This window comes from Panthera leo, chromosome F3 (genome assembly GCF_018350215.1).
Source record: "Panthera leo isolate Ple1 chromosome F3, P.leo_Ple1_pat1.1, whole genome shotgun sequence".
In the NCBI taxonomy this organism is placed as follows: Eukaryota; Metazoa; Chordata; class Mammalia; order Carnivora; family Felidae; genus Panthera; species Panthera leo.
Genome location: NC_056696.1, coordinates 41231053 through 41256749, shown reverse-complemented (window position 1 = coordinate 41256749; position 25697 = coordinate 41231053). Strand labels below are relative to the sequence as shown.

General features: G+C 39.7%; 1 protein-coding gene across 5 annotated transcripts in view; it reads right to left on the bottom strand.

Moving 5' to 3' along the window:
• PPP1R12B (protein phosphatase 1 regulatory subunit 12B) overlaps positions 1-25697 on the bottom strand; it is a 219437-nt gene that overhangs the window by 122007 nt on the left and 71733 nt on the right. For 2 of the 5 annotated variants that reach the window (XM_042925735.1, XM_042925731.1), the window contains exons 6-14: positions 25232-25306; positions 22521-22600; positions 21728-21867; positions 15883-15995; positions 12993-13196; positions 11845-11927; positions 10503-10628; positions 7621-7803; positions 4114-4296 (exon numbers count right to left, since the gene is read on the bottom strand). In XM_042925735.1, coding sequence (XP_042781669.1) covers positions 4114-4296; positions 7621-7803; positions 10503-10628; positions 11845-11927; positions 12993-13196; positions 15883-15995; positions 21728-21867; positions 22521-22600; positions 25232-25306 — 1187 coding nt within the window. Of the gene's footprint in view, positions 1-4113; positions 4297-7620; positions 7804-9924; positions 9966-10502; positions 10629-11844; positions 11928-12992; positions 13197-15882; positions 15996-21727; positions 21868-22520; positions 22601-25231; positions 25307-25697 lie in introns of those variants that run through there. The other 3 variants (XM_042925736.1, XM_042925732.1, XM_042925733.1) reach the window with 2 other exon arrangements.

Below are 25697 nucleotides of genomic sequence, written 5' to 3'. Positions count from 1 at the left end.
GAGGTTTCTGTTCTGCATTCAAAACTTCTATTAAATACTGACCTGCATGTAATACTTCTAAGAATATATCTGAGAAGCTGCATCTGTTAGCTCTGTCACAGTGATTCATTTCCTTCAGTGTTTATAAGGTTCTATGCAAGTTTGTCTTTGGTAGGCAACCGTTTTATAGGAACCCCTTGCACCCTGGTTTGTCGATGTGTTTCTTCATGGTGGCTTTAAATTGCTTGTGCCAACAGCCCCGGTTTCAAGAGTGCAGACCTAATTTCTGTGTTAAGCTCTTGGCTTGGGATTTCCACACTATATAGGGAGTAAAAATTACCCACAAATGATTTTTCTGTCCCTGTTCAGACCCTTGGATAAGCCCCATCCTTGACACTTCTTTAGGCCATAGACAAAGTACCCTTTTCATGAATTGGGCAGTCTTTTGAGAGCTCCAGCTTCTCTTGGTTACAGCTCCTAGCCTGCTCAAGTCCAAAGCCATGCTTCCTACATCCATACACCTCATGACAATCTGAGCCTCCAAATTCTAAGGTCTACTACATTAGCCACTTTTTTTTTTTTTTTTACCTAGCAGTTCCCTTTCACTTTTCTGAACTCACCTATATTTTCCTATGTTTGCAATGGGAAAGAGGTCCTTATAAATCCATCTACCATGTTACTAGAACTTCTTTCTTAAATAAATTTTGAGTCCATTCACTTTTCTCCATCTCTTTTACTACTATCTCAGTGCAAGCCATGTTCTCTCTTATGCAACTTTCTTCTGCAATGGTCTCCTTCCTGGTCATCTCACATCTACTTCTGTCCATCCTTCCCCTGTCTAATGCATATGGAATACTATAACCAGAGTTTGAAAGCCAGAATTTCAGAAAATGTAAGTCAGATCATGTTATCTTTTTGCTTAAAATCTTCTATTGGCATATTACCTGGCAATTTGACTCCTAGGTATATACCCAAGAGAAATAAGAACATATGTCCACACAAAAACTTGTACATGAATGTTTATGGTAACATTACTCAAATAGCCAAAAGGTGGAAAGAATCCAAATGTCCACCAACTTATGAATAGCAAAGAAAACTCAGTATACGCGCACAATGAAACAGTGTTTGGCCATAAAAAAGAATAAAGTGCTGATACATGCCATGCTTCAACATGGATGAACCTTGAAAGCATTATTCTAAGTGAAAGAAGATAGTCACAAAAGACCACATATTGATTCCATTTTTATGAAATGTCCAGAATAGACAACTCTATAGAAATAGAAAGGAGATCAGTGGTTGCTAAGGTCTAGAGAATGGGGAGATGGGGTGGGAGTAGGGGGGGACAATAACTAAAGGGTATGAGATTTCTTTTTAAGGTGATAAAAATGTTCTAAAATTGTGGTAAAGGATGCACATATCTGTGAATATACTAAAAGTGACCGAATTGGACATCTTAAATTATATGGTATATAAATTTTATCTTTATAAAGCTGTTAAAAAAAATTCTTCCAGTAACTCAACGTGGTTCTTAACATATAAATCCAAAATTTTTGTCCTTGGCTGTAAGACTTTGCATTATATAGCTCCTACTTATTCCTCAAGCCTCACCTTAGACTGCTCTTTCCCTAACTCTCTACAATGTCTTTTTTCAGATTCTCCAAAGGATCAAGCACCTTCCTACCTTAGTGTCTGTCTTTCCAACAACCATATTTTCTGCCTGGAATGCTTACCCCTTCCCTTGGCTATATTTGTCCTACAGATCTCAATTTGAGCAGGATACTCTTAGGATAACCGTCTCTGATCCTGCAGGAAAAGGGGAGTCTTCCGTAAGCGGATCTTCTGTAAAACTGTCATAACAACTCACACTACCTCTTCATAGTATATATCACAATTATTTGTTTAATGTTTGTTTTTCTTCACTAGCATATCTGTTTCCCAAGGGCTAAGGCTGTTCTTGTTTATGGCTGTATCACCTGGGTTTTTTTATAGTACTTTGCAATGACAAATGCTCAATAAATATTTTGACAAGAATGAATGTTAGTGACTGAGTCCAACAGCTCTTTATCTAATAACTTCCCATTTACTTATCTTGTATCATTACCCTATTTAACTTCTCTAATTAAATATTATTTGTTATCTAATAAATATCCAGTATCTTGTTTATTATGTTGCACCATCCTGAAAATGCACTTGATATACCACATTCACATAATTCACTGAAATTTTGATTTATTCTTATATTTATATTCTTTTATTCTTCTATTTGCTGCTCCTTGAGGAATTATATCCTAGTGATAATATGCAGTACATAGTAGCTAATCAATAAATATTTGTGGCCTAAATAAAACTCCTGAAACAAAATTAAAATCTATAGCAGGTGCTATCTTATTGTTCATAGGTTATAAAAATCCCAGAAGACAGTAACTGTCTCTCTTGGTTTCTCTAAATAATGATACATGCACCTAAGTATTTAATAATGTGATTTGATTAAAAACCTGACTTACCCATCCTTTCAGGGATCATGATCTTAATGATGAATTTAACTCATTTTACTTATCTCAGTCCAGAAGGATTTTTTAAAGGGAGTTTTTCTCAGCTAATGAAAATATTACTTTTGCATTTATTCCTAGATGAAACTAATAGTATCTAAATTATAACTGAGCTATTAAATTTATAAGCATTAAATATTCAAGATTGATTTATTAAAATTTCCTTGGCTGGAAACCAACTAAGAGATGATGCTCTGCAATCTGTTAGACCAGAAAATGGACTTTCTCCAACTTTTATATAAAGAAATGAAAAAAAGAAAGGAAGGAAAGAAAGGAAGGAAAAGAAAGGAAGAAGAGAAACACTATTTTTCAATTCACTTAACATCTCCCTTCCACTTCTTCTCAAATTGTGTTTTAGAACTGTCTTTATAATAAACAAACATCTAAACAGTTTAATTCAAGGGGTGCCTGGGTGGCTCAGTCGGTTAAATGTCTGACTTTAGCTCAGGTCATGATCTCACAGCTCGTGAGGTCAAGCCCCACGTCGGGCTCTTTGGTGTCAGCACAGAGCCTGCTTTGGATCCTCTGTCCCCTTCTCTCTCTGCCCCTCCCCAATTTCCACTCTCTTTCTTTCTCAAGAATTATAAATTTGGGGTGCCTGGGTGGTTCATTCGGTTAAGTGTCTGACTTCGGCTCAGATCATGATCTCACGGCTCGTGGGTTCGAGCTCCATGTCGTGCTCTGTGCTAACAGTTCAGAGTTTAGGGCCTGGAGCCTGCTCTGGATTCTGTGTCCTTCTCTGCACTCTGTCTCTATCTCTCAATAATAAATAAACGTTAAAAAAAATTTTTTTAAAAGAATTATAAATTAAAGTAAGTTTAACTTGTATCTTATAGATGGTAAGACTTCTTGATTTATTACGCATATAGACATTTCTAGTGCTGAAAAACTTAAGCATGGCTTGAGTTTTTAAAACAGCCAGATGGAGGGCACTCTATGTTTTACACTTTTTTAGGTGGAGAAAATGTCCTATTCTTGGTTACATCTTCCAAGGTCTCTTAAAACTGGCAACCAAAAAGTTACTCTTAGATTCTACCTGAAATCTCTCCTATGCCAATTCATGACTGCTCTCTCATAATTTTTCTCCAAAGAAACTGTAGAGTAACCAGTCACTATCCTTCTACCATGTCATCACATACTATGCACTTCCTTTTCTGGTATTCTTAAATTATTTAAAACTTTATATCCTAGCTTTATCTCTCTGAGCCTTTTATCATGCCACCGCTTTTCCTTGCTGCCAGAGAAATCTTCACGGACTCCTCAGAACAAAACAAAAGATCCTTCTCTGTGCTTCACGTTCTCCATCACAAAATGGGGAAATAATGCCTGACCATGATTTCTCTTACAAGAAAAATAGAAAAAAGATATGCCTCTATTCATAACAGAATAAGTATCTTTATTAAATGATCAGAAATAATTAAGATCTTTGCCAAAAATCTCCCGGAGGCAAAATACAAAACCCAAACTATAATATAAAGATCTACTTTCATAAATGTATTTGGGATTAGGGGAAAGACTTCACACCCACCGCTGTGTCTCCTACCTCAAAGCAGAACCCCACAAATGAAATCAGTACATAACATACCTCCTCTTCTCCCTGGCTTCCACAGAGGAGTCTGTTCCAGGAGTGGAGAGCAGAGTGGCAGTTGTAACCCCATTGGCAGTGTTAGGTGGAGGGCGATTAGTGATCACACAGAGCGGGGTGCTGGAAGAGACATTGTCTGCTGTTTTCTCTGCTGTTGAGTCAGCCTGTGATTTGTAAGGAGTCCTGAAACAAAACAAAACAAAACAAAACAAAAAAACCCAAAAACACAAGCAGAAAGAGAATGGTCAGGCATGCTACATCACAAAGCACTAGCACACAAAGGGCTGGAGGTAAGTTTAACTACAGAATCTTCTTGCTCAGATTTTGTTTGTTGGTTGACTATTTTTTTTAATTCTGAGCTCTTAAATCTTAGAACAGTATGATGATACATTTAAGTCTGATATCCTCTGCACAAAGAGTTCTGTTTCATGAACATTTTTTTTTTGCCTGAGATTAAAAATTTTTTTAAAAATTAGCTAGGGCACCAGGCAAGATAGTAACATATGCAAGACTGCTTTAAATGATTCCTGAGTACCATCTGGTCTCCACACACGCATACAGAAGCAGGGTCTCTCCACACACATGAAAACAACACTAAAGTCACTTACGATATTAGTCTCCACCTGCCCCTTAATTCTTGGCAGTGAGAGTCTTTGTGGTAGTCCTCAGCCTAGATTAGATGACCATCTTCTTGGATTCCAGAGATATTTGATAAATACAACCTCAGTATGTTCAGTTCTCTTGCACCTAGCTCAGCAACTGCTTTCTTCCCATTTAACCAAATGCCTAATTGTCTGTATTCTTAAGTGCACACATGAGCAACAGGAATAAAAACTATTAAGATTCTATATGTAACCTTAACTACAGATTTTCCAACAGCAAGCTGTATAATTAAACTCATTTACATGAAAACAAGATCTTTGTTTCTTAACAAAGAGTTGAGAGCAACCATTGGCTCTCCACCCAAAAAGCTATCATTTGTGATGTCACAGCTTGTTGCTGGGGTAACAGAGATCCAAAATTGATATTCACAGAGATGGGAAAAGCAATGAAAATAATGAATGCTAAAAATCTGTTTTTTTCACCTACTCAGAATTACCAGAAATGCTTCTAAGTAGCTATAAGCTCATTTTCAAATAATCACATCATTAGAATAAGCTTGAAAGCAATAATCAGATTGTAAAAATCTAAATATGGTACCTATATATGCAAATATAAAAATAGAACAGTTTTGAAGTGGTATCTAAAAAACACCAGCCACTTCTCCAGGAGCAATTAATGACTCAGAAAAAAGGTGAAATTAAATTCCTCAGACTTATAAGATGTATAAGTCTACAGGACATGCTAATAAAATTAGCCAGAAACAAAGCTATAAAAAATTACACCTATCAAAACCTTACCTAAAATTCTTTCTAGGTTAATATCATGTTTTGTTCTCTCTGCAATTTTTCCTGCTGTAGAAATGCCAAGGATTTTATTTTAATAAATTACAGGATAGGACTTGTACTATTATTTTGAAATGCAGAGTAATTTTATAAGTAGTTTGTTAGGAGCAGAACAGGAAAAGCTCCAGAGCAGGGGCCAGAGGCTCTGGAACCATGTGGGGCTACCTTTTAGCCAAGTTAACTTCTCTAGTCTCTTCATCTGTAAAATGGGGATAATGGTACCTTAATGTGTAGGGGTCTTGTGATAATTAAATAAAATAACGTATGTAGAACACTTAGTATACAGCCCTGAATAACATACAAGCTCCGTGGAAACAAAATAGTGAAAGAGACAGGAGCTCTGACATGGACAAATCTAGGTTCAACCCCTGCCTCAGTTTCTTACTAGATGTGTGACCTTGGGCAGGTGATTAAGTTTTGGGTCTCAGGTTCCATATCTATAAAGTGAGAATGGTATTTCATATACTGGAGGCCTCTTTATAAACAATACACGTGTGCCTGAGATAGCTAGTTGCCTAACCCATATTCATTTTCCTTTTTTCTCCTTACTAACAGAACCCATATATTATTGAGAGAAGGAACATATGTAGTTAACAATTCATATTTTCCAAAGTCTCCCTGGCTGCTAGAGGTAGCCAGTGAGATATAAGCATAATCTCAGTTTAAAGGCATTCCCTCTTTGTGCATTTCCCCCTTTCTTCCTTCTTCCTGTCTAGAAGGCAGTCATGACAGCTAGAGCTTCAGCATCTATTTTGCGCCATGAGACAACCCATGGAAATGGAAGCCATAATCTAAGGACTGTGAAGCAGAAAGACAGAAAGATTCAGGATCCTTTAATGACTCTGAAGTTGTGGTGGTACCTCTGCCTATTTCTGGACTTTCTTAAGTGAGAGAAAAAAAAAATACACCTTTATCATATTTAAGCCTCAATTATTTGGATTTACTGTTACATGAGTGTAAACCGAATGCTTGTGTAATTTTTGTACAGTATTTAAGCCAATGCTTGGCACATGATAGGGTTCAACAAATGGTAGCTGTTACTGGTGTTTCCTAGTCCCAGCTCTTAATAATCCAGTAACCTCTCTGTGTCAGTTTCTTCATCTATGGGCATAATATTTAGTATGCCTGTGCAGATGAACTATTAAGAGAACCTAATAAATTTCTACAGAATTGTACAGTATTATTATTAACAATCCATCATGAGCCTATCCCTCCTGGCTAAACAAATGATCACCACTTATTTTCGGGAAAGAATTCTAATAAACAGACAAAAATCAGTGAAGCACCACCATCAGCAGTGTCCTTGCGGCAACACTATCATCATTTATGTTTTTCATTTTCTTTGTATCAGTTCTAGAAGCGAGACCCCAAAAAGAGGTCCCTTTGCCCTGCCCCAAAGTGAAAAGGTCTCTGACCACATATAAAGGGTTGAAAGCCACAGTCAAAATCACAGCTAAAGTCCCACTGCGCTTTCGTGACAAAGCCCCACCCATGCTGCCTCCCTGCTTCCCCTTACACGGAGTAGACACCACTGCCTCGGAACAAAGTTTACACAAACACAAATCTCTTCCTTCCCCCTGTGTTTCCAGCAAAACGCTCTCACTGGCTGGGAATTTTCAGAAAGCTATAGGAAGCTTTTGGCACATGAGTTAGCTTTCCTTCTGATTTGGGTTGGTATACCATCCTCCAAACACAGAGTAAATAGAAGAGATTCCTATGCACGATTATAGGAAAATTAATGTCAGTGAAGTATGAGGATATTTTTAGTCTGTGCTTTACCATAATAGGATGACCCTTACATTGTAACCACACGAAAGCAGTCATTTTAAGTTGATGCCTAAACACCCAGTACAAAGATATGTACCCTATGATTATTCAATGAGCAACTGTTGACTGGCTAATACAAGTCAAAACAAAAGCATCCCTGTTAAATTATAGACATTTTCACAGGAATTCACACTTGCTTCCACAGTGACAAAGTCTCTTTGGTTCAAATCTCATATGTGTATCCAGAGGCGTTAGTTTTGATGACTGTAACTCAAATGGCTCCAAGAAGCCTTACCTGCCATGGTGTACAGATGCAGTAGTGTTTGCACTGATTGGTGCAGGGCAAGAAGAGGCAGGTTGCCACTTGCTGCCCCGAGAGGTAGATGAACCAATGGTAATGGGTGAGGTAGCAGGAGATGAATTGCGATTGGCTGAAATGTAGGGACTTGTGGGGTCACTACTTCTACCAAATGAAGCACTGCAAAACAGTACACAGTCACTTTCTTCAGGACGTGCTGCTCACCCACCATTTCCCAGCACCACCTTCCCCCCAGATTGTGCATTAAAAGGAATGTAGACCAAAGAGAGGGTATGGCAACTGGGAAGTGGAGTGACCAACTCCAGCTAGAGCTGGGTCACTGGCAGCAAGCAGGCATCTGTCAATCATCCAAAAGAGTGAAGGAATGGGGAGGAGAGATAATATGCAATAAGAGAGAGCAGAAGAGTAGTATATTGGAATAGAATATAGGCTAAGAAAAAGAAATATTAGGAAATAGAATAATCGCATTAGAAAAAGTAATTCCCGACAAACCCCAAGGCAAAAAAATCATGCAACCCCAAATGTCTACCTGATACAGAAGTAGCCCCGCAGAAGCTAAAGTAAGACCAAGAATTTGGAGAGGTTTCGGAGTAGAAATTTAAAATTAAAGAGTGGAAAGGAATAAAAAGCTCTGTGGGGGGAAAACGTATCTCTGAGAACCGTGGTTATTTAGCCTCAAACAAACACATCTTTGGGAGGATTCCAAGGCTGAAGTCTAGAAAGTAATATTATGGGCAATAGAAGGCAACTTTTTCTTGTTTCAAATGAAGATAAGTAGGAACCACCTCAACTGAAGTAAAAAAAAAATGATTTGGGTTAGAATTAAAAAAAAAAAACAAAAACTCCTTGACTACTACAGTAATGACACACTACAGGGGGTGGGCAAAATAAGCTATGAAGTCTTCTTTGGTAACGATGCATTTTACAGGGACATAGGAAAGGAATTTCTGCCTAAGGACAAGAGGTGAACTAGAAAATGGAAAGTATGCTGAGGTCCAGCACAGCCCAAGGCTGCCAAATATCTTCTTGTGCTTTCTTTTTAAATTAGTGATAGCACATGATTCTTCCCTTTTGAAAAGATCATAAAATGAGATTTTATACAATCAAAAAATGCTTATGGGGCACCTGGGTGGCTCACTGGGTTGAATGTCCAACTCTCGATTTTGGCTCAGGTCATGATCTCATCATGATCTCATGGTTTGTGGGACTGAGCCCTGCATTGCGTTCCATGCTGACAGTGCAGAGCCTGCTTGGGATTCTCTCTCCCTCTCTCTGCCCCTCTCCCACTCACCCACACATGCATTCTCTTTCTCTCTCTCTCAAAATAAATAAATTTTAAAAAATGCTTAAAGGTTGACAGAGGTTTGGAAATCCAAAGCATGAAGCAAGTTGTAGATCTTTTTTCAAAAAGCACTCACATTATTAAGCATGCTTTCCACCCTAAACAGAGGCAGTCCCTTTCTCTTCTGTTTACCATAATTATGCCAAACTACATCTAGCCAGATGCTACTCATTCAATCCATTTGTTAATGATTTGGATCATGAAAAAGAACAACTCTACCCTACCACAGTGTAACTACGTGTTAGGAAATTAAAAGGCAGCTTTTTCTCTTTCCTAGATCTAGAACATCGTTTTCTTCGAAAAGTTTTCTTGGTCTTGGATGCAACTATGAGGAGTAATAATGTATCTAGATGGATTAAGGCCGTAGCCTTGAAGACAAAGAGGTGACAGTTTCATTGAGCCAACAACACTGAGTTTGTATATAGAATAAGGCTTCAGTGAGATCACTGAACTATACTTGTGTACCTTCAAAGTTGAGCCTTTTCTTACAGGATGTGTCTGCAGAACTTAAAGACCATTAAAAGGCAACAGTGGCTGTTTGTTTTATAGGTCACCAGTTCCCATGTTCTTATATTAACTAGTTGATAAGATTCTTTTGATCAAGTGGGAATAAGTTTTGAACCCAAATACATAGTTTATAACAAAAGGCCGTTTCTAGGGCAGCCAACCAATCATCTATAAAACCTAAAGATGAAGCCCATGGCATGAAGAGGCAGTTGGAGGGGCTGAGTAAATGAAAGTGAAGAAAGAATTCAAAGTAAGCAATGAGAATCAGATTCTTCCACATCAGTAGCAAAGTTCAAATTAATATACTAATTAAGTATATCTTATAGCTTAATGGCTCTGGCAAAGGTGCTTTGCTTGCTGGCTGGTACACGGCAAAGAAATAATTGCAGAAAAGACAATATAGATGAGAAAAGGGAAGGAAACCCAAGTACCTTCTCTGCACCAAACTTGCGAGTTTCTCATCTTGATGGATCTGAGGGCCATTAAAGTCATAAAAAAAAAAAAAGACTCAAGTCCCTAAATTAACAGGCTTCAATTAATGAAACTTCTTTAATGCAATACAAAACTGTCCCCATTACCCTCCCCCCTCACCACCCTACAGGGTCCCTCCCTTCCTCCCCACGAAAATGTAACTTGAGATGAGAACTACTCGAGTTTTAGAAAAAGGAAAGCTAGCTACAGGACAAAAGTGATTTAAATTCAGTCCTACTCAGAGATTACTAGAAGTCACTTTCCAGTTGAAGATTTTAATAGGACTGAGAGGAGAGAGCATAAATTCAGATCTGTCTGTGGTAAGAATTTGGAATTAGCTTACCTTAACTCAGTTAGGAAAATAAATTAATGTTAATTTAAAATTAGTCAAGGCGTTACTCCCAAGAAATCTAAAAGTAATCCATTTTTTGATTCATTTTTGTGGTGCTAATTGGATATAAAACGACATGCAATTATGACCCATATACCCATGGCCAGAGTGAAGAAAAATCATCTCCCACCCCTGGGAGCCTGGTACCTTTTCAAGTAGGTTGATACATAGGTGGATGGAACAGCTGTCTGCGGAGTTTCCTTTCCCTTCGCTTCATCTCTCCACAGCTGCCGAGTATAGGACCCACTCCTCACTAGATTGACAGCTGATTCTCTGTAGAGGCACAAAAGAAAAACAAAACAGAACACTGATTCCTACCACCAGTTTTGTCCCTGATACAGTGCAAGCTGGGAGAGAAGAGCCAGAGAGGGAAAATGTAATACGGCTGAGGAAATAGACACATTTTCAAGTAATACTCTGTTTTATATACCTGTTTTCTTTATGGATAGAGGAGGAGTCTAGTATTACTGTCTGCTTTCTTTTATCAACTTCAAAGCTAACTAATTTCAATAGGTACCAAATCCTTATGTCAAAGATCTCCCAACTCTTTTGTAATGAGAAGTCACTTTTGTCTCTCCTTTAAAGGGTTTTACAAAGCAATAGGTTGTTCATAAGTAAGCAGAGAAGAGGATGGTGGGGAAGATAAAGTCTGTCACAGAGAAAGAGGTAACTACCACAGAAGAGGAAACGGAAGAAATTGCTGGAAGCCTATTTAGTGTTACAAATAATAAGCCATCCAGGAAAGGACTACAGTAGGATTTCTAATCCATAATTGTTCCCTCGGGGCTGTGGCTACAAAAGCTGTGGGTCTCCATCTTTCACAAAGCTCTCCAGAATAGTTCTTCTCAAACTTTAATGTGCATGTGAATCACCCAGAGAATTTTGTTAAAATGCAGATTCTGATTCAGCAGGTCTGAGGTGGGACCTGAGATTCTGCATTACTAACGTGCTTCCAGGTGACATCAGTGCTGCTGGTGGGGAGGACCCCACCTCGAAATGCAAGGTTCTAGGTCAGGCTCTGCTCCGAGAGGCAGCGGTACTTCCAAATCCTCACATTCATTTTAACTGATGAGGAAGACTTGAAATCTTATCTACGTACAAATTAGAAGTTGATCACTAATTAAATAACAATATTTCTGGTGTTTACTATGGAACAGGTCATGTGCCAGGGCTAGGGGGTCCTTGAGAAACTAGACAGACATAACCCTACCTTTCCAGAGCCTGCTGGTGTACCAGAATGAATTCACCCTCGGCAGGGTCAGGGAAGACTTCCTAAAGACAATAATACCTAAGCTGAAGTGAGAGCCTGAAGGGCGGAGAACTGGCAAGGCAAGTGAGTAAAGGCTGGGAGGTGTGCTAAGCAGAAGGGAAAAACAATTCATGATGTGCTAAGGGCACCTGTGGAAAGACAGCAGCAGAGTGATGGCCAAGACATCACCATGCCTAGCAAAGTTCAAGAGGACCATCTTTGGGCCTGTATCAGGATTACCTGTTCTCCTTTTCTTCGACGTCACTTGTGTTGCTGAGCCTCCGGGGTGCTAGTGAACTAAAATAGCTCTTGTTTTCTCTCTCCTGTAAAATCAAAACAAGTAAAGCACAGAGGAGGTACAATACAATACTGATTCAGTGTAACATTTTGGGTAAAAAGCAGAGCTTAATATACATATATAATCTTATTTCTATATCCAATACCAATTCTGGTTTGAGTGGTATTACAAAAGGTTAGCTTTCAAGGGCTAATTCCTACTTTTCCTCCATTAAAAACCAATATGTAGGGAAATAATTCTCGTGGGAAAAGCCAGGATGATCAAATAAGGAAAACAGCAGCACAAATTACACACAGCAGCAGCCTTGCCAAGAGAGACAGAGCCTTTGAAAAGCCACAGACAGAAAGCTCCCCTCTCAAGTTCTTGATGAAATAAGTCTTATTTCTTCCCCAGTCTATCTTCTCGTGGAAACGCAGCTTCACATACAACAAATATGTTGCGGAATTAACCCAACCAATACGCCTCACCCCCTGGAGGAGTCTCCAGAAACACAATATCGAGCAAAGGGACTCGGATTACAAGAAGACCTGACCCCAGAGAAGAGCATCAAGTGAGCCCTAGAAAATCTGGAACCAAAAGGTACGAAATAAAAATGCACTGATGGTGGATGATTATGTAGATGAGCTGTTTGTAAAGTTAGCCTGATCATATATCTAGTAATGAAAAGAATGAGACATTTAAACATTTTTCTTTAAGTGCTAATTTGCCTGAGCTTCATTAGGATTGAAAGCCCAGCTAAAGAACTTTGCTTTTGAACATTGAAAGAATATATCACTGGTATTGGCTTAAGGGAGCCTTTTAGGCCATACCCAAGTTTTTATGTTTCTAATTTTTTTTACCCTAGGTAAGGAGGGTAAGGAAGAATGAATATAAGGTATGCCAAAAGGTAAAGCATTTTTTCCTTTTATTGGCTGGGTAATGGCAAAAAAATAGCCACTGGATTAAACTACCATCGTGCCATCTCCTTCTAAAGACTCTGTACTTCCAGAATCAAATTAGGGACCAGAAAACACTTTCATGTGTTCCTACGACTGAATTTTCACAGAAGGGAACTGCCCTGGAGTTCTCCCATACCCCGCCTAAACGGCACCTTATCTTTGTTGTCCAGCAGAGCAGAAATCCGAGGGCTTGATGATGACCGGTAGACAGAAGAGCCTCGGTCCCTTAGAGCTTCCCTGGAATTGGCCACCTCACTCAGCATGTTGTGGCTGCCAGTTTTTCTGAGTCCCAGTCTCCACGAAGAAGGAGATTCATCTTTGGGCTCTTCCGGCTTGTTAAAAAGGCTCGAGGAGAACTATGAGGGAAGAAGCAAAGAAAAGAGAAGAAAAGAAAAGAAGGGAGAAAAAGGTCTTGATGATTCTTTTCAGTCTATTTGCCTTTCCCCACACTTAACTAAGTTCAGTGAGGCAATATAAGGCAGTTCAAGGAGGACAAATACATGGCAGGCTTTCGGCCAGTGTCGCCTTCCTCACCTGGCAGACGCTAATAACCTCTCAAGGCTCCCTTTCTCCCCGAGCCAGAAATAGCCTTAGATTTGTAACACAGTCAGAGTTGCTCTCTGAGAAATTAAACACTATTTGCTCTCTTAGCAATGAATGCTGACCTAGAACACCAGGAGATCCACATTCTAGTAAAAGCCTCTACTCTTGCTTGATTCACTGGGTAATTGAATACAGGACATTTTACTTTTCTAGGTCTCAACATGCTCATCTATAAAATGGTGTTAATGGGCTTAATTCCTTCTTATAATGTGTGGAGACTGGAAAACACAGAGGAGCCAACGTATAAATATGATTTAAGGTATTGTGATAAGACCGTGGGAAACTAAGTGAATACTAATAAAAATACTAAAAGCCCCTCCACTCAAATTCTAATTGTTTATTTCAAGAAAATAGTTTATTTGATCTTGGCCATGTGTTTCAGATTTCACTGAGCAGCCAAATTAAAAAAGAAAAAAAAATGGTAGAAGTCACAGAGTTGCCATCTTTTAGATTGTTGCCAGGAGAACATCTTTCAAAAACATCATTACCATTTCCATCACCATCATTTCATTAAAAAAAGAAAAACATTTTAACATCAGAAAAGAAAGCTTTCTGGAAAGCTTACAGCGTCTTTAATTACCTCATTTTACCATAAACCACAGAAAACATCACAGACTCAGTGTTGGCCCAAAGACCAGTCGGGGAACAACTGGTCTTTAGAGCAGGAAAGTAGTCCTTTCCTGGGATCGGGGGACCCCTCCGCAAGATAGCTGTGGTCTTTCTCCAGGTATCAGGCCACCTTTACTGCCTGGAGTAGCGAAAATGCAGTGGAACCATTAAATCACTCACCTCCAGCTCACACTCAGATTTTCTCTTTTTAATTAGTCACCTGAGTGTACGTATTTATGTACGCCTTCCAACTTTAGAGGCTCAATCATGCCAACTCTTTACAAGTCACCCTGATTCTGGGAGGAAAAATGTTTTTCCCAGCATTATTTTAGCCAAGTGGAATAAATCTGTGTCTCTCTCTCCCTCTCCTTCTCCCTCTGTGTGTGTGTGTGTGTGTGTGTGTGTGTGTGTGTGTGTATTTAAGTAGGCTCTATGCCCAATGTGGGGCTTGAACACATGACCTTGAAGTCATGAGTCACATGCTCCACCGACTGAGCCAGCCAGGTGCTCATGTATTTTTTTTTACTTAGTATTTTTATTTTATTTATTTTTTAAATGTTTATTTTTGAGAGAGAGAGACAGAGACAGAGACAGAGGGAGAGAGGGAGGGAAGGGCAAAGAGAGAAATGGACAGAGGATCCGAAGTGGGCTCTGCGCTGACAGAAACAAGCCCGATGCGGGGCTCAAACTCACAAACCATGAGGTCATGACCCGAGCCAAAGTTGGACGCTCGACCAACTGAGCCACCCAGGTGCCCCAATTTAGTAATTTTCTTTTTAGAAAAATAAGAAGTCTAGTCACACCTAGAAGCAGTGGGAGTATGCGAGGTACAGCTAAATGACCGGCTGATGAGTGAGGGCTGTGTTCTATCTGAAACATCTCTACGGATTCACAACGATGCTCTTAGGAATAATAAGTAACCAGACCTTTGTTTCCTCATCTCCACAACGATATCACAATCCTGTCTTTTCAATTCATGAGGTACTAAGAAGATCAGTAAGTTAGTATCTATAAAACCAGAGTTTTTTCATCAGCTTTCTTCCCAAGAACTCAGATCAATTCTTAACCTCAAAACTAACTGTTTACTTTGTAAAGCAGAGTCATTATTCAACTCCGTCTCACTGATTAGAAGCATTTCAGAGGCCTGGGCCGAGTAGCAGGAGGAGATGTCTCTGGTACTTCAACAAGTTCTTTCTACCTCTGCTCACCACTCATCATAAAGACTTTACTTGTTAAAGTAAAATTTTAAACAAGAAGTAAGAAAGGATAGAAGTCCTCAAGTCAATTAATACCGAATGCTAAGTATTTTCCTAGCCTAGTCTGAGATTTACATATATTTACCTTAGCCTTAGATATGAAGAAAATAGGCAATTGACAAAATGTCTTTGGTCCAGATTACTATATCCTATGTTATCTAAACACATTGTAGCCAAATTTGTTTGGTGACGGATTTGTGGTTTTTGTGAGCAATGCTATAAATGCAATTATATGTGCCCACCCTCCAATTCCATATCCTGAAGCCCTAATCCCCAACGTGACTATATTTGGAGACAAGGAGTCTGTCCGCAAACTAGGAAGAGAGTCCTTACTAGGAACTGAGTCTGCTAGCACCGTGATCTTGAACATCCTAGACTCCAGAATTGTGAGAAATAGATTTCTATTGTTTAAAGGCACCCGGTTGGTGGTATTTTGTTATAGCAAACTAAGCGGACTAAGACAGGCAAGAATCTATCTGAATTATCTTGCAAGAATGTATCTCTAAGGCCTTTCAAACTGTATGTTAGGATAGTAGGGGAAATATAATATTCAAATTAATTCCAAAATACTCACTCTCCTGGCTGAAGAGGCAGAGAAGGTATTCTGAGCTGGTGCTGGTATCTGTTCCGTAATAATACTCTTGCTTTCAGAGTTGGAATGGTTGTCAATGGTTTCTGGTTTTTTATCTATTATTTAAGACAAGAGAAGCAAGAAGTGCAAGTATGAAAATCTTATCTGTGTATATGTATGCACTTTTCTGCTAACAGAAAAGGTTTACCTATTATCCAAACAGATTATTAGGGCTATGTAATGCTTGGACTCAAACGAAAATGAAATCTCCAGCAACTATTGCCAAAAGGAAATAAACTCAATGGTATTCCTTTCTTGGTAGGCTCTAATTCCTTGATATATAACTGAAAACTTTCTCCATATTGTGTATCATACATAAAACTCATCAGTATGTACATACTAAGAATCTACTCTGTTTTGGGAAGTTGGGCAGGAAAAACCAGATAAGATCTTGCTTTCTAGGTAATTACAATCAAGAAAAGGGATAAGATGCATAATAATAATAGCAACAACACAAGCTCATATATAAGTTAGGTGCTAAATTGGTTGAGTCAGATTAAACAGGGCTTTATGAGTTCAGAGTAAATCCTCTGAGGGAGGAAACAACAAGGAAAGATGCCATAGAGAAAGCTGGAAGACAAATACCAATTGGCAGGAGAAAGAAATGCTATGAGTAATGACTCTGAAATCAAAATACATCTGTTGGTCAGTAAATTTAAGTCTAAGCAAGACTAATTTAAGCAGGCCTAATTAAAGTAAAGAATATTCTTGGGATTACAATAGGAAATAAAGGGAGAAAGGATTACAGAAGATATTATAAGGTAAACCATAGAACTATAGGAGGTGAAGCCTCTTAATAAACAGGAATACTTCATCTTATAGAGCCATCAAGTGGAAATCTTGTCTGTCTCATTCACTGTTATATATCAGATAACCAGTACAGAGCCTGCACCTAGTAGGTGTGCTGGGGCCTTCTGATCTATGTACTCTGGAAACAGAGTCCCAGAGTAACCCACCTATGAATTATGTGACAATTTTTAAATTTTCTTTTTAACTTTTATTTATTTTTGAGAGACAGAGACAGAATGGGGGAGGGGCAGAGAGAGAGGGAGACACAGAATCCGAAGCAGGCTCCAGGCTCTGAGCTGTCAGCACAAAGCCTGACGCGGGGCTCGAACCCATGAACTGGGAGATCATGACCTGAGCCAAAGTCAGATGCTTAACCAACCGAGCCACCCAGGAACCCCGAATTATGTGACAATTTTAAGTCACATCCCAGCTGTGTGACATAGAGCTGTCTGAACCTCTATTTTCCTTACTGGCTAATCAGGGATTTGATTCTTGCCAATAAGTTGCTATAAAGACTAGAGACAAGGAGTGGCTGGGTGGCTCAGTCTGTTGAGCGTCTGACTTCAGCTCACATCATGATCTCGCGGCTCGTGAGTTCGAGCCCCACATCGGGCTTTGTGCTGACAGCCTGGAGCCTGCTTCGGATTCTGTGTCTCCCTCTCTCTCTGCCCCTCCTCCCACTCATGCTCTGTCTCTCAAAAATAAATAAACATTAAAAAAAAAAAGACTAGAGACGATGTGTTTAAACTGCACAGCTCAATGTCTGGCCATAATGAGTCCCTAGTTATTAATGCTATCATTTTTTTTGTGGTCATTGTGAATATTCAAGGCATTCTTTAAGTATTACCTGAGAATCTCTATCCCCAGGATATATACCTTCCTAGCCAAATGCAACAGACCATTACAGTAAGAAACTCCCAGTGAATCTATAACCCTGTGTAGTGACCTCTCAAATTGACTCTGGGCTTGGCAATGTGACTTTCTATGGCCACTGGGACATTAGCAAATGTGACATAAGCAGAGGCTTGGAAAGTGCTTGTACACTGAGTCTTGCTCTTGCTACTTGTGGAATCCAACTGACGTATGAAGAAGCAGTGGCTAGTCTCCCTGATGATAAGAGAAACACTTGCTTCAAACATCCTAACCAAACACCAGAAAGGTGAGCAAGGCTATCCAGGACGAGCCATCCCCTAGCTGACTTACCAACTGACCACCAACACATAACTAAGTCCAGTATTACTACATGGAGGAGAGAAAAGCCATCCTAGTGAAGCCCTTCCCAAATTGCCAACTCCTAGAATTGGGTCCATAAAAATGGTTGTTTTAAGCACCACTAAATTTGGGGATGGCTTGTTATTCAGCAATAGATAACTAACATACCAAACGTTTAAGCCAAATAAATAAAAGAGGAAAATAGAAATCCAAATCAAACAGCTTACATTCACCTCAAAATGGAATTAGTATTCTTTACAAATACATTTGTATGTAAGACATATGAAAACTGTCATTTTATGAGGTTGTATCTATGGACCTTTAAAAACAGGATAAATGCAAAACCAAATCCAGGATAAATGCATTCAACAAATACCTGTTCAGTACATACATAATGTGTCAGGCATCATTTGGAAAGGTTTAGACATAATCCAGTTCCCCAAATTCTTCCAACATATATATATTTATTGAGCACCCCAGCATGTAGAAGGAAGGCCCTGTGCCAGGCTTTATGGAAGACAGAAAGATAAACAAGATACACAATACATTTCAGTGCTTCTGAAACTGGTCGGTAGGGGAAGAACAGAGGAGATGAGAAAGAAATAAATGGAAATAACACTCTTAGTGTAAGTAATAAAAAAGAGATTCAAACGAATAGCTACCAGTCAGAGGAGGGAAGAAACACTTGTATCTGTGATGATAAGACTTCATAAAGGAAGTTGATTTGAGCTGGGCTTTGAGACATGAGTAAAACTTCAAATGGCAGAAATGAGCACAGTGGCTTGCTGCAACCATCTGGCTTCTGCCTACGTCAGGCTCCTGAAACTGCTCAGATTACCGGTGACTCCCTAATTGCTGTCTCTTTCTTGATCTCTCCCTTCCCACTCCTACCCTGGCTTTTCTGATGCAGAAATACATACTCTGGTTTTCCTCAACCTTTCTGACCATACCTTCTTTGCCTCCTTTACTTCCTAAACACACCATTCTTTTTTGTAACATCTTTTCTCTACAATCTCTCCCGTGGGAAATCTCATCTTTTCCACAGCTTTAGCTGTCACTTTTTAGGCAGATAATTTCTTTTCTTTTTTTTTTTTTTTTTTATGAATATACCTTATTGTCAAATTGGCTTGCATACAACACCCGGTACTCATCCCAACAAGTGCCCTCCTCAATGCCCATCACACATTTTCTCCTCTCCCCTAAACCCCATCTACCCTCAGTTTGTTTTCTGTATTTAAGAGTCTCTTGTGGTTTGCCTCCCTCCCTCTCTGTTTGTAACTATTTTCCCCCTTCCCTTCACCCATGGTCTTCTGTTCAGTTTCTCAAGATCCACATATGAGTGAAAACATATGATATCTGTCTTTCTCTGACTGACTTATTTCACTCAGCATAACACCTTCCAGTTCCATCCACATTGCTGCATGATTTCATTCTTTCTCATTTTAGGCAAATAATTTCTATATTTCATTCTGCCCCTGCTACTCTGAGGAGTCCCAGACCAAAGTTAGGATCTTAGACATGCCACTTGCCAGGTATGAGACCCAATCTGCCTAACCTCCTACAGGGTCAATTTCCCATGATAATACAGTGATGATGATATGTATCTCAAAATATGTGGTTGTAAGTGCATTGCAGAGTAAAAAAGCGCTACACAAACGTAAAGTGTCGTTATAATCCCCCAAACTAAGTACAATCTTTCTTTTTTTAATTGAAATGTTTATTTATTTTTGAGAGAGAAGGAGAAAGAACAGGAGCAGGAGGAGAAGGGGCAGAGAGAGAGAGGGAGACAGAGGATTCAAAGCGGGCTTTGCGCTGACAGCAGAGAGCCTGATGTGGGGCTCGAACTCACAAACCGTGAGATCATGACCTGAGCCGAAATCAGACCCTTAACCCACTGAGCCACCCAGGCGCCTAAATACAATCTTTCTTACTAGTGAATACCACTGACTACACTTATCTCTGTCATGTGGCATGTATTTGATTCATGTATCTGCCTTCCTATTCCCCTGTATCTCCTAGATGTGTTCAACAAAAGCATTTAATGAATGTGAATGCTTGTCCTGTGCCTGGCATCTCACAGAGACCTAGTTACGAGTAAATGATAAACTAGAGTTCCCAGCCGAGATGAGGAGTGCTACAACACAGATAAGTAAAAAGTGTTAGAGGGATACATACAGGGGAGCGATTAGCATGGGGTGGGAGAACAGTGAAGTGGTCCGTTCCTTTTCAGCTTCTTGTATAGGAAAACTAAAGAAAGGCTTCTTCAGTGTGGTAAATCCCATGGTTTCTCACAGAAATCACTCAATAAGCACTTGACGGCCAGAAATGAATTCGAAGACACAAATAAATGTCCAGGGATAGGAAAGCTCAGGGCATGTTTGGGGAAACCAAACAATCCAGCGTGGCTAGTTGATGATGCTGCCTAGGCCCCGGAAAGCACTGGAAAGGTGGGCTGGAGACGGATTATGAAAGATCTTAAAGGTCAGGCGACGGGGTTTGGGATCACTCCACAGGCAAAGCCATGGGTGAGGAAGGTGATCGTAGACAGTTTCTGGACAGGGGTGTAGCATCACCTCTGCCAAAGGGTGCTGTGGGTGTTTGACTCCAACAAGCAATGTAGAGATGGGCTGCAGGGCACCAGAGACCTGAGGCATGGGTACATACCACAAAACAATGATAGTAGTTCAGGTAGCTCCCTCCCATTCTTCTAATAGTTTGGTAGCCAACAAAGTGATCTAGCACAGAGCAAGACTGGATAGTAATACCTGAAGCCTAAGACATGTAAGTACTCAAAAAACAGTAAAAACATAAAAAAGATGAGTACTTACAAATGTTGATGGGTACTACACCAGCATTTCCAGAGTAGGCTATGCCTACTTAATAACAGAAATTCAAGGCTCCATGAGTAAAAGGTCATCTCCCATGCTACCAACTTAGCTAGTGCTTATCTTCTCTGCACAGTCAATGGTCTCTAACTGCCTTCGGTGACATTCGATGAGCTAATACTAATACTACCAATACAAGCCAGTGAGCTCAGGACACAAGTACGGTAAAATCTTAGTTATCATGAACTTCCAATGATCCATGAGAGCTGTTGTGTTGCTTTTGAACCTCTATTGAGTAAAACCCAGTATTTATCTCCTCAGCGTTTGCCTGACTGTGTATCAAAACCTATGGGTGATTTTATAGCATGCTGATCTGACCACGTTTCGCAGCTCCCTCTCACTGTTGGGGGTCCTGTCTTGCCATATGATAAACTCAAGAAGTACCACAGGAAGCATATATAGTAAGAGTCATAAAGGTAAATATGATTTTGTTCCTTCTTGAATCCCCAGCTCAGGAATTGAAGGAGCTTCACATAATCAGAAGGAAAAATAAGATCTTGGGATTCTGTTTAGGGAATCAGATGAACCTGAAAACTAAATGCAAGTTTTCACCAGTTGGTCAAAGAGACTTGACCAAATGTGCCTCCGCAAGACCTCATCTCCTCAGTCTCTTAGCATAGTGAGGTTTGGAATCTGGTCTCTCAATCCCACCAACCCGAGGTCAGACAGATGGTTCCTTTACATACACAAGAATTTTTTGGGCACCTTATCATATGGCTACATAGAAACTCGTACACATATTTCTAACACAGCTCACAGCTTTTACAACCGAGCTTTTACTCAAAATTGGGTATCTTATCTTTGAAAAGTAAACTTAAAGCTCTTTTTGGAGCCCTCTGAGGTCTCCTAGCTGTGATAAGCAGTGATCTCCTTGCATTATGGAAACAGGATCTTCGCATTACCTGCCTCCTTCTCGGCTTCTGACTCAGAGGCTTCATCTTCACCTTCCTCCTCCTCTGAGCTGGAGCTGCTGGACTCTTTGCTTTCTTCCTCCATTTCTTGGGACTTGGGTATCTCTTCTTCATAGAGCATCTTCTCTTTGCTAAATTAAAGAAGATGATTTGAGTGCAATTCAGAATGGCAAACTATTCAAGTTCACTGATAATCAAGCATAAAGAGAACGAGTCTATAAACCTCTGTGTAGAAGGGGTAATAGAAATACATCAAATCCTTCTCAAGTCTAAATTTTTTTGGATCTTTGGGTTTTTGCAGACTAAGGTTTAGTATTTAACTTCAGAGTATGACTTAAGCAGATTTCACCTGTTCAACACACAGGAAAAAGGAAGGCTATGAATCTTGATGGTGACGAAGCAAGCAAATATGTTTTAAAAGCCATTTAATACATGTTTACTGAGTGCTTATTACGTGCCAGAAATCATGCCAGGCCCTGGAATGGTGGTGAACAAAACACACATGGTCCCTGAGTTCACAGAACATATAGTTAGGGATGCAATGAGGACTAGGAACCCCTAAGCCAGGGGGGGAAATGTTGCACACAGTCTCGATTAATTTCTAAATGTAAAACACATTCATCCATCCTCAGTGTTTCCCCATATCTCAGTGCCACCTCCTTGCCCCTCAAAGATTCAAACACAGTTTCTTTACTATATAAATTCTCAAGCTAAGTATGTCACATACACATAGCACCCACACACAGCAGAGCTCATCACATTTCACAAGCTCCGAATGTCTTACTTCTTAAAGAGTCCACTCTGCAACTTGCTGTTCAGGTCTGACTCAATGAGCTTATTCCGTGTCTCTTTTTCACTTCGAAGCTTGAAATTGAGAAAACAGAGAGAAAAGGAGGGAAGTTAACTGCTGATAAAAATTAGCAACAATGAGAACTCAAAATGGTACTGTCATTCTGAAGAAGACAGGACCAAAACCAAAAAGAAAGAACTGAGAAAAGAGAAACACATCAGTTGGGTCTCTTTAGAAGACAATGACAGAGAGCAATCTTCATCCAAGGTAGGAGAAAAAGCATGGGGTTAGAGGTTCAATAAAACTGCCCATATGAAATATCCAAACCCAATCTTCAAAAAAAGCCTGGCTTCTAGGGGCACCTGGCTGGCTCAGTCGGAAGAGCATGTGACTCTTGATCTGGGGGTCATGACTTCGAGCCCCACGTTGGGTATAGAGATTAATAAAAATAAATAAATAAACTTAAAACAAAAAAAAAAAAAAAGAAAGCCTGGCTTCTAGTAGACTAGGAAAAAAAAAAAAAAAGGAAGGAACTCTGAAAGAATTCTTTATGACCACATACTGAATTAGGTCGGCAATAGTACTAACGGGGAAATAAGCCCTTAGAATAAATCATCTGGTCCTTAGATACATGCTCTGCACAAAAAGTGTTTATATCCCTGGACCCCAAAGTTAGGCATGGAGCAAAGATAAGCACCATTCCCAACACAGAAATGTTATTCAGTGAAAACATTATTTATGTTCAAAAACCAAACCATGCTGGGTAAAGGGTACACAGAAACTCTCTATATTATTTTGGCAACTTCTATGTGAGTCTAAAAATTATTTCAGAATAAAAAGTTTAAAAAAAAAACACAAAAACCAGGGGCACCGGGTGGCTCATTTGGTTGAGCATCCAACTCTTGGTTTTGGCTCAGGTCATGATCTCAGAGATCAAGCCCCAAGTCAGGGTCTGCACTGACAGCACAGAGCTTGTTTGGGATTCTTTCTCTCTCTCTCTCTGCCTCTCCCCTGCTCATGCTCTCTTACTCTCTCAAAATAAATAAATGGACTTAAAAAAAAAAAAACACCACCACCAAACTATGCAAAGTATACATCTTAGGAAGGTTGCTGCTGCTAAACAACAGCACCAATACTGTGTCTGCAAAGTCCTAAGTTTTAGTTTCGATTCCAGTTGCTCACTAAAGAAAACAAAACGAACTGGAAGTTGTGTTTGTCTGAGCTGTACATATGCAATTTTCCAACTAAGCCTTGAGGTAACGAGGATTTTCACTCTACCGGTGCAGGTGTGGTGAACATGGGTGAGGTGAGACATGGCTGGTCTGTCCCATCAGTGAACTATATAGAATTCTTTCTTTCAGAGCTGCTCTACGTTTCTCTTATTGGTGCTAAACTTGAGTTCACATGCCCTGAGCCACAATCATGCGAAGGAAAGCTAGTGATTTTTTTCTGTCCCACTCTGTTCAAACATCAACCCTGATCATCAATAACTGATTTTTATTCTCCTTGCCCAAATCACTCATCCCACTTATGGGTAGAAAATGTAAATTATTTACAGTTTGTCTTTATATTGGGTGGGTTTTCTCATTCCACAGTCTATACGTGGGTACCGGTCTCCTATGTAGCACTAAGCAACAGAATGGTACGTGCAGCCAAACAATAAAAGATTTAGAATGAGAAGGGAGAAGTGGATTGAATTCTGGATAGCTGATGAATGCTGAATAAGTATGAGTCATTGACCAAGTACTGTCCAATGCCAAAAGGCAGTTTTAGTTTTGTGGCCTTGTTTGCTTTTTCAGAAAGAAATATATTCCTTTCTGTAGTGAATTTACTTTAAATAAAGATGTCCTTCCAGTCAATAGGGGAGAAAAAAGTTAATGAGATGTCCTCTACCCTGGTACTCCCTATTTGGAAAAAACTGATTTGAACATACCACATTCACTTTCTAGAACTCAAGGGTAATTATTAGCTTACTGTTCTTGTCATCTTTTTAAAAATAGATTTGATTTTATTTTCTTAATGTTTGTTTATTTTTGAGAGAGAGGGGGGAAAAACAGGAGCAGGGGTGGAGGGTGCAGAAAGAAAGGGGGACAGAAGGTCCAAAGTGGGTTCTGTACTAACAGCACAGAGCCTGATGTGGGGCTCGAACTCATGAATCATGAGATCATGACCTGAGCTGAAGTCAGATGCTTAACCAACTGAGCCACCCAGGTGCCCCTGTTCTTGTTATTTTTGACTTTCAGGTGCTTGAAGGCTATCTTATGATGAGTAAACTTTAACAACAATGGTTTTTGGAATATCTTCTAACAGACTATTGCTAGTCCCTGAAGGGAATAATGATCATCTCTGAAATGCAGATATGTCCATTTCAGCTCTCAGTAGACAACTAAAACAAGTGATTGAGATATCTGCAGTGGACTGCATTGTTATAAAAGCTTTAGAAATACATGTTTATTTATTTTTCAGAGAGAGAGAGAGAGAGAGGGAGCGAGTGAGCAAGCGCCAGTGGGAGAGGGGCTGGGAGAGGGGGAGAGAGAATCCCAAGCAGGCTCCACACTGTCAGCACAGAGCTCGACTTGGGGCTCAAACCCAAAAACCACAAGATCATGACCTGGGCTGAAATCAAGAGTTGGACACTTAACCACCCAGGCGCCCCCATTGTTACACTGTTACAAAAGCTTTAAAAGCATTAACTGAAGACTCACCACATTCTGCTTCTTCTGGAGCATCTCCAAGTGCTCCACAAGACCCTCATCAGCCACATCAAATGGTGTTTGGCCCTGGCAGAGAAAAGGGGTACCATGATCAACAGAAAACAGAAATAGCAATCACGTGACTTTATGGGAAAACGATTTAATACTCACTTTATGCCTTTGTTCCAATTGATAGCTGCTTCCCTAAAATCTATTCTGCATTATAACAATGCCTTCAACTAGCACAGAGGAAGAAACAAAACAAGGAACAGCAAGTCCTTTAAATACAAGTTTTTATAGTTTGTAAAACAGTATTGAGGAAAGCATCACATCATCTCTAATGCTTTATTGCCTTTTGGCAAATAATCAATTGAAGTTTCTCCTTGTACCTGTTCTAAAATGGTCTTAATTGCTCTGATAAATTCAATAAGGGGCTTTTACAAGCCTCAGAAGGAGGTTCAGGGCACATGTCATCTCC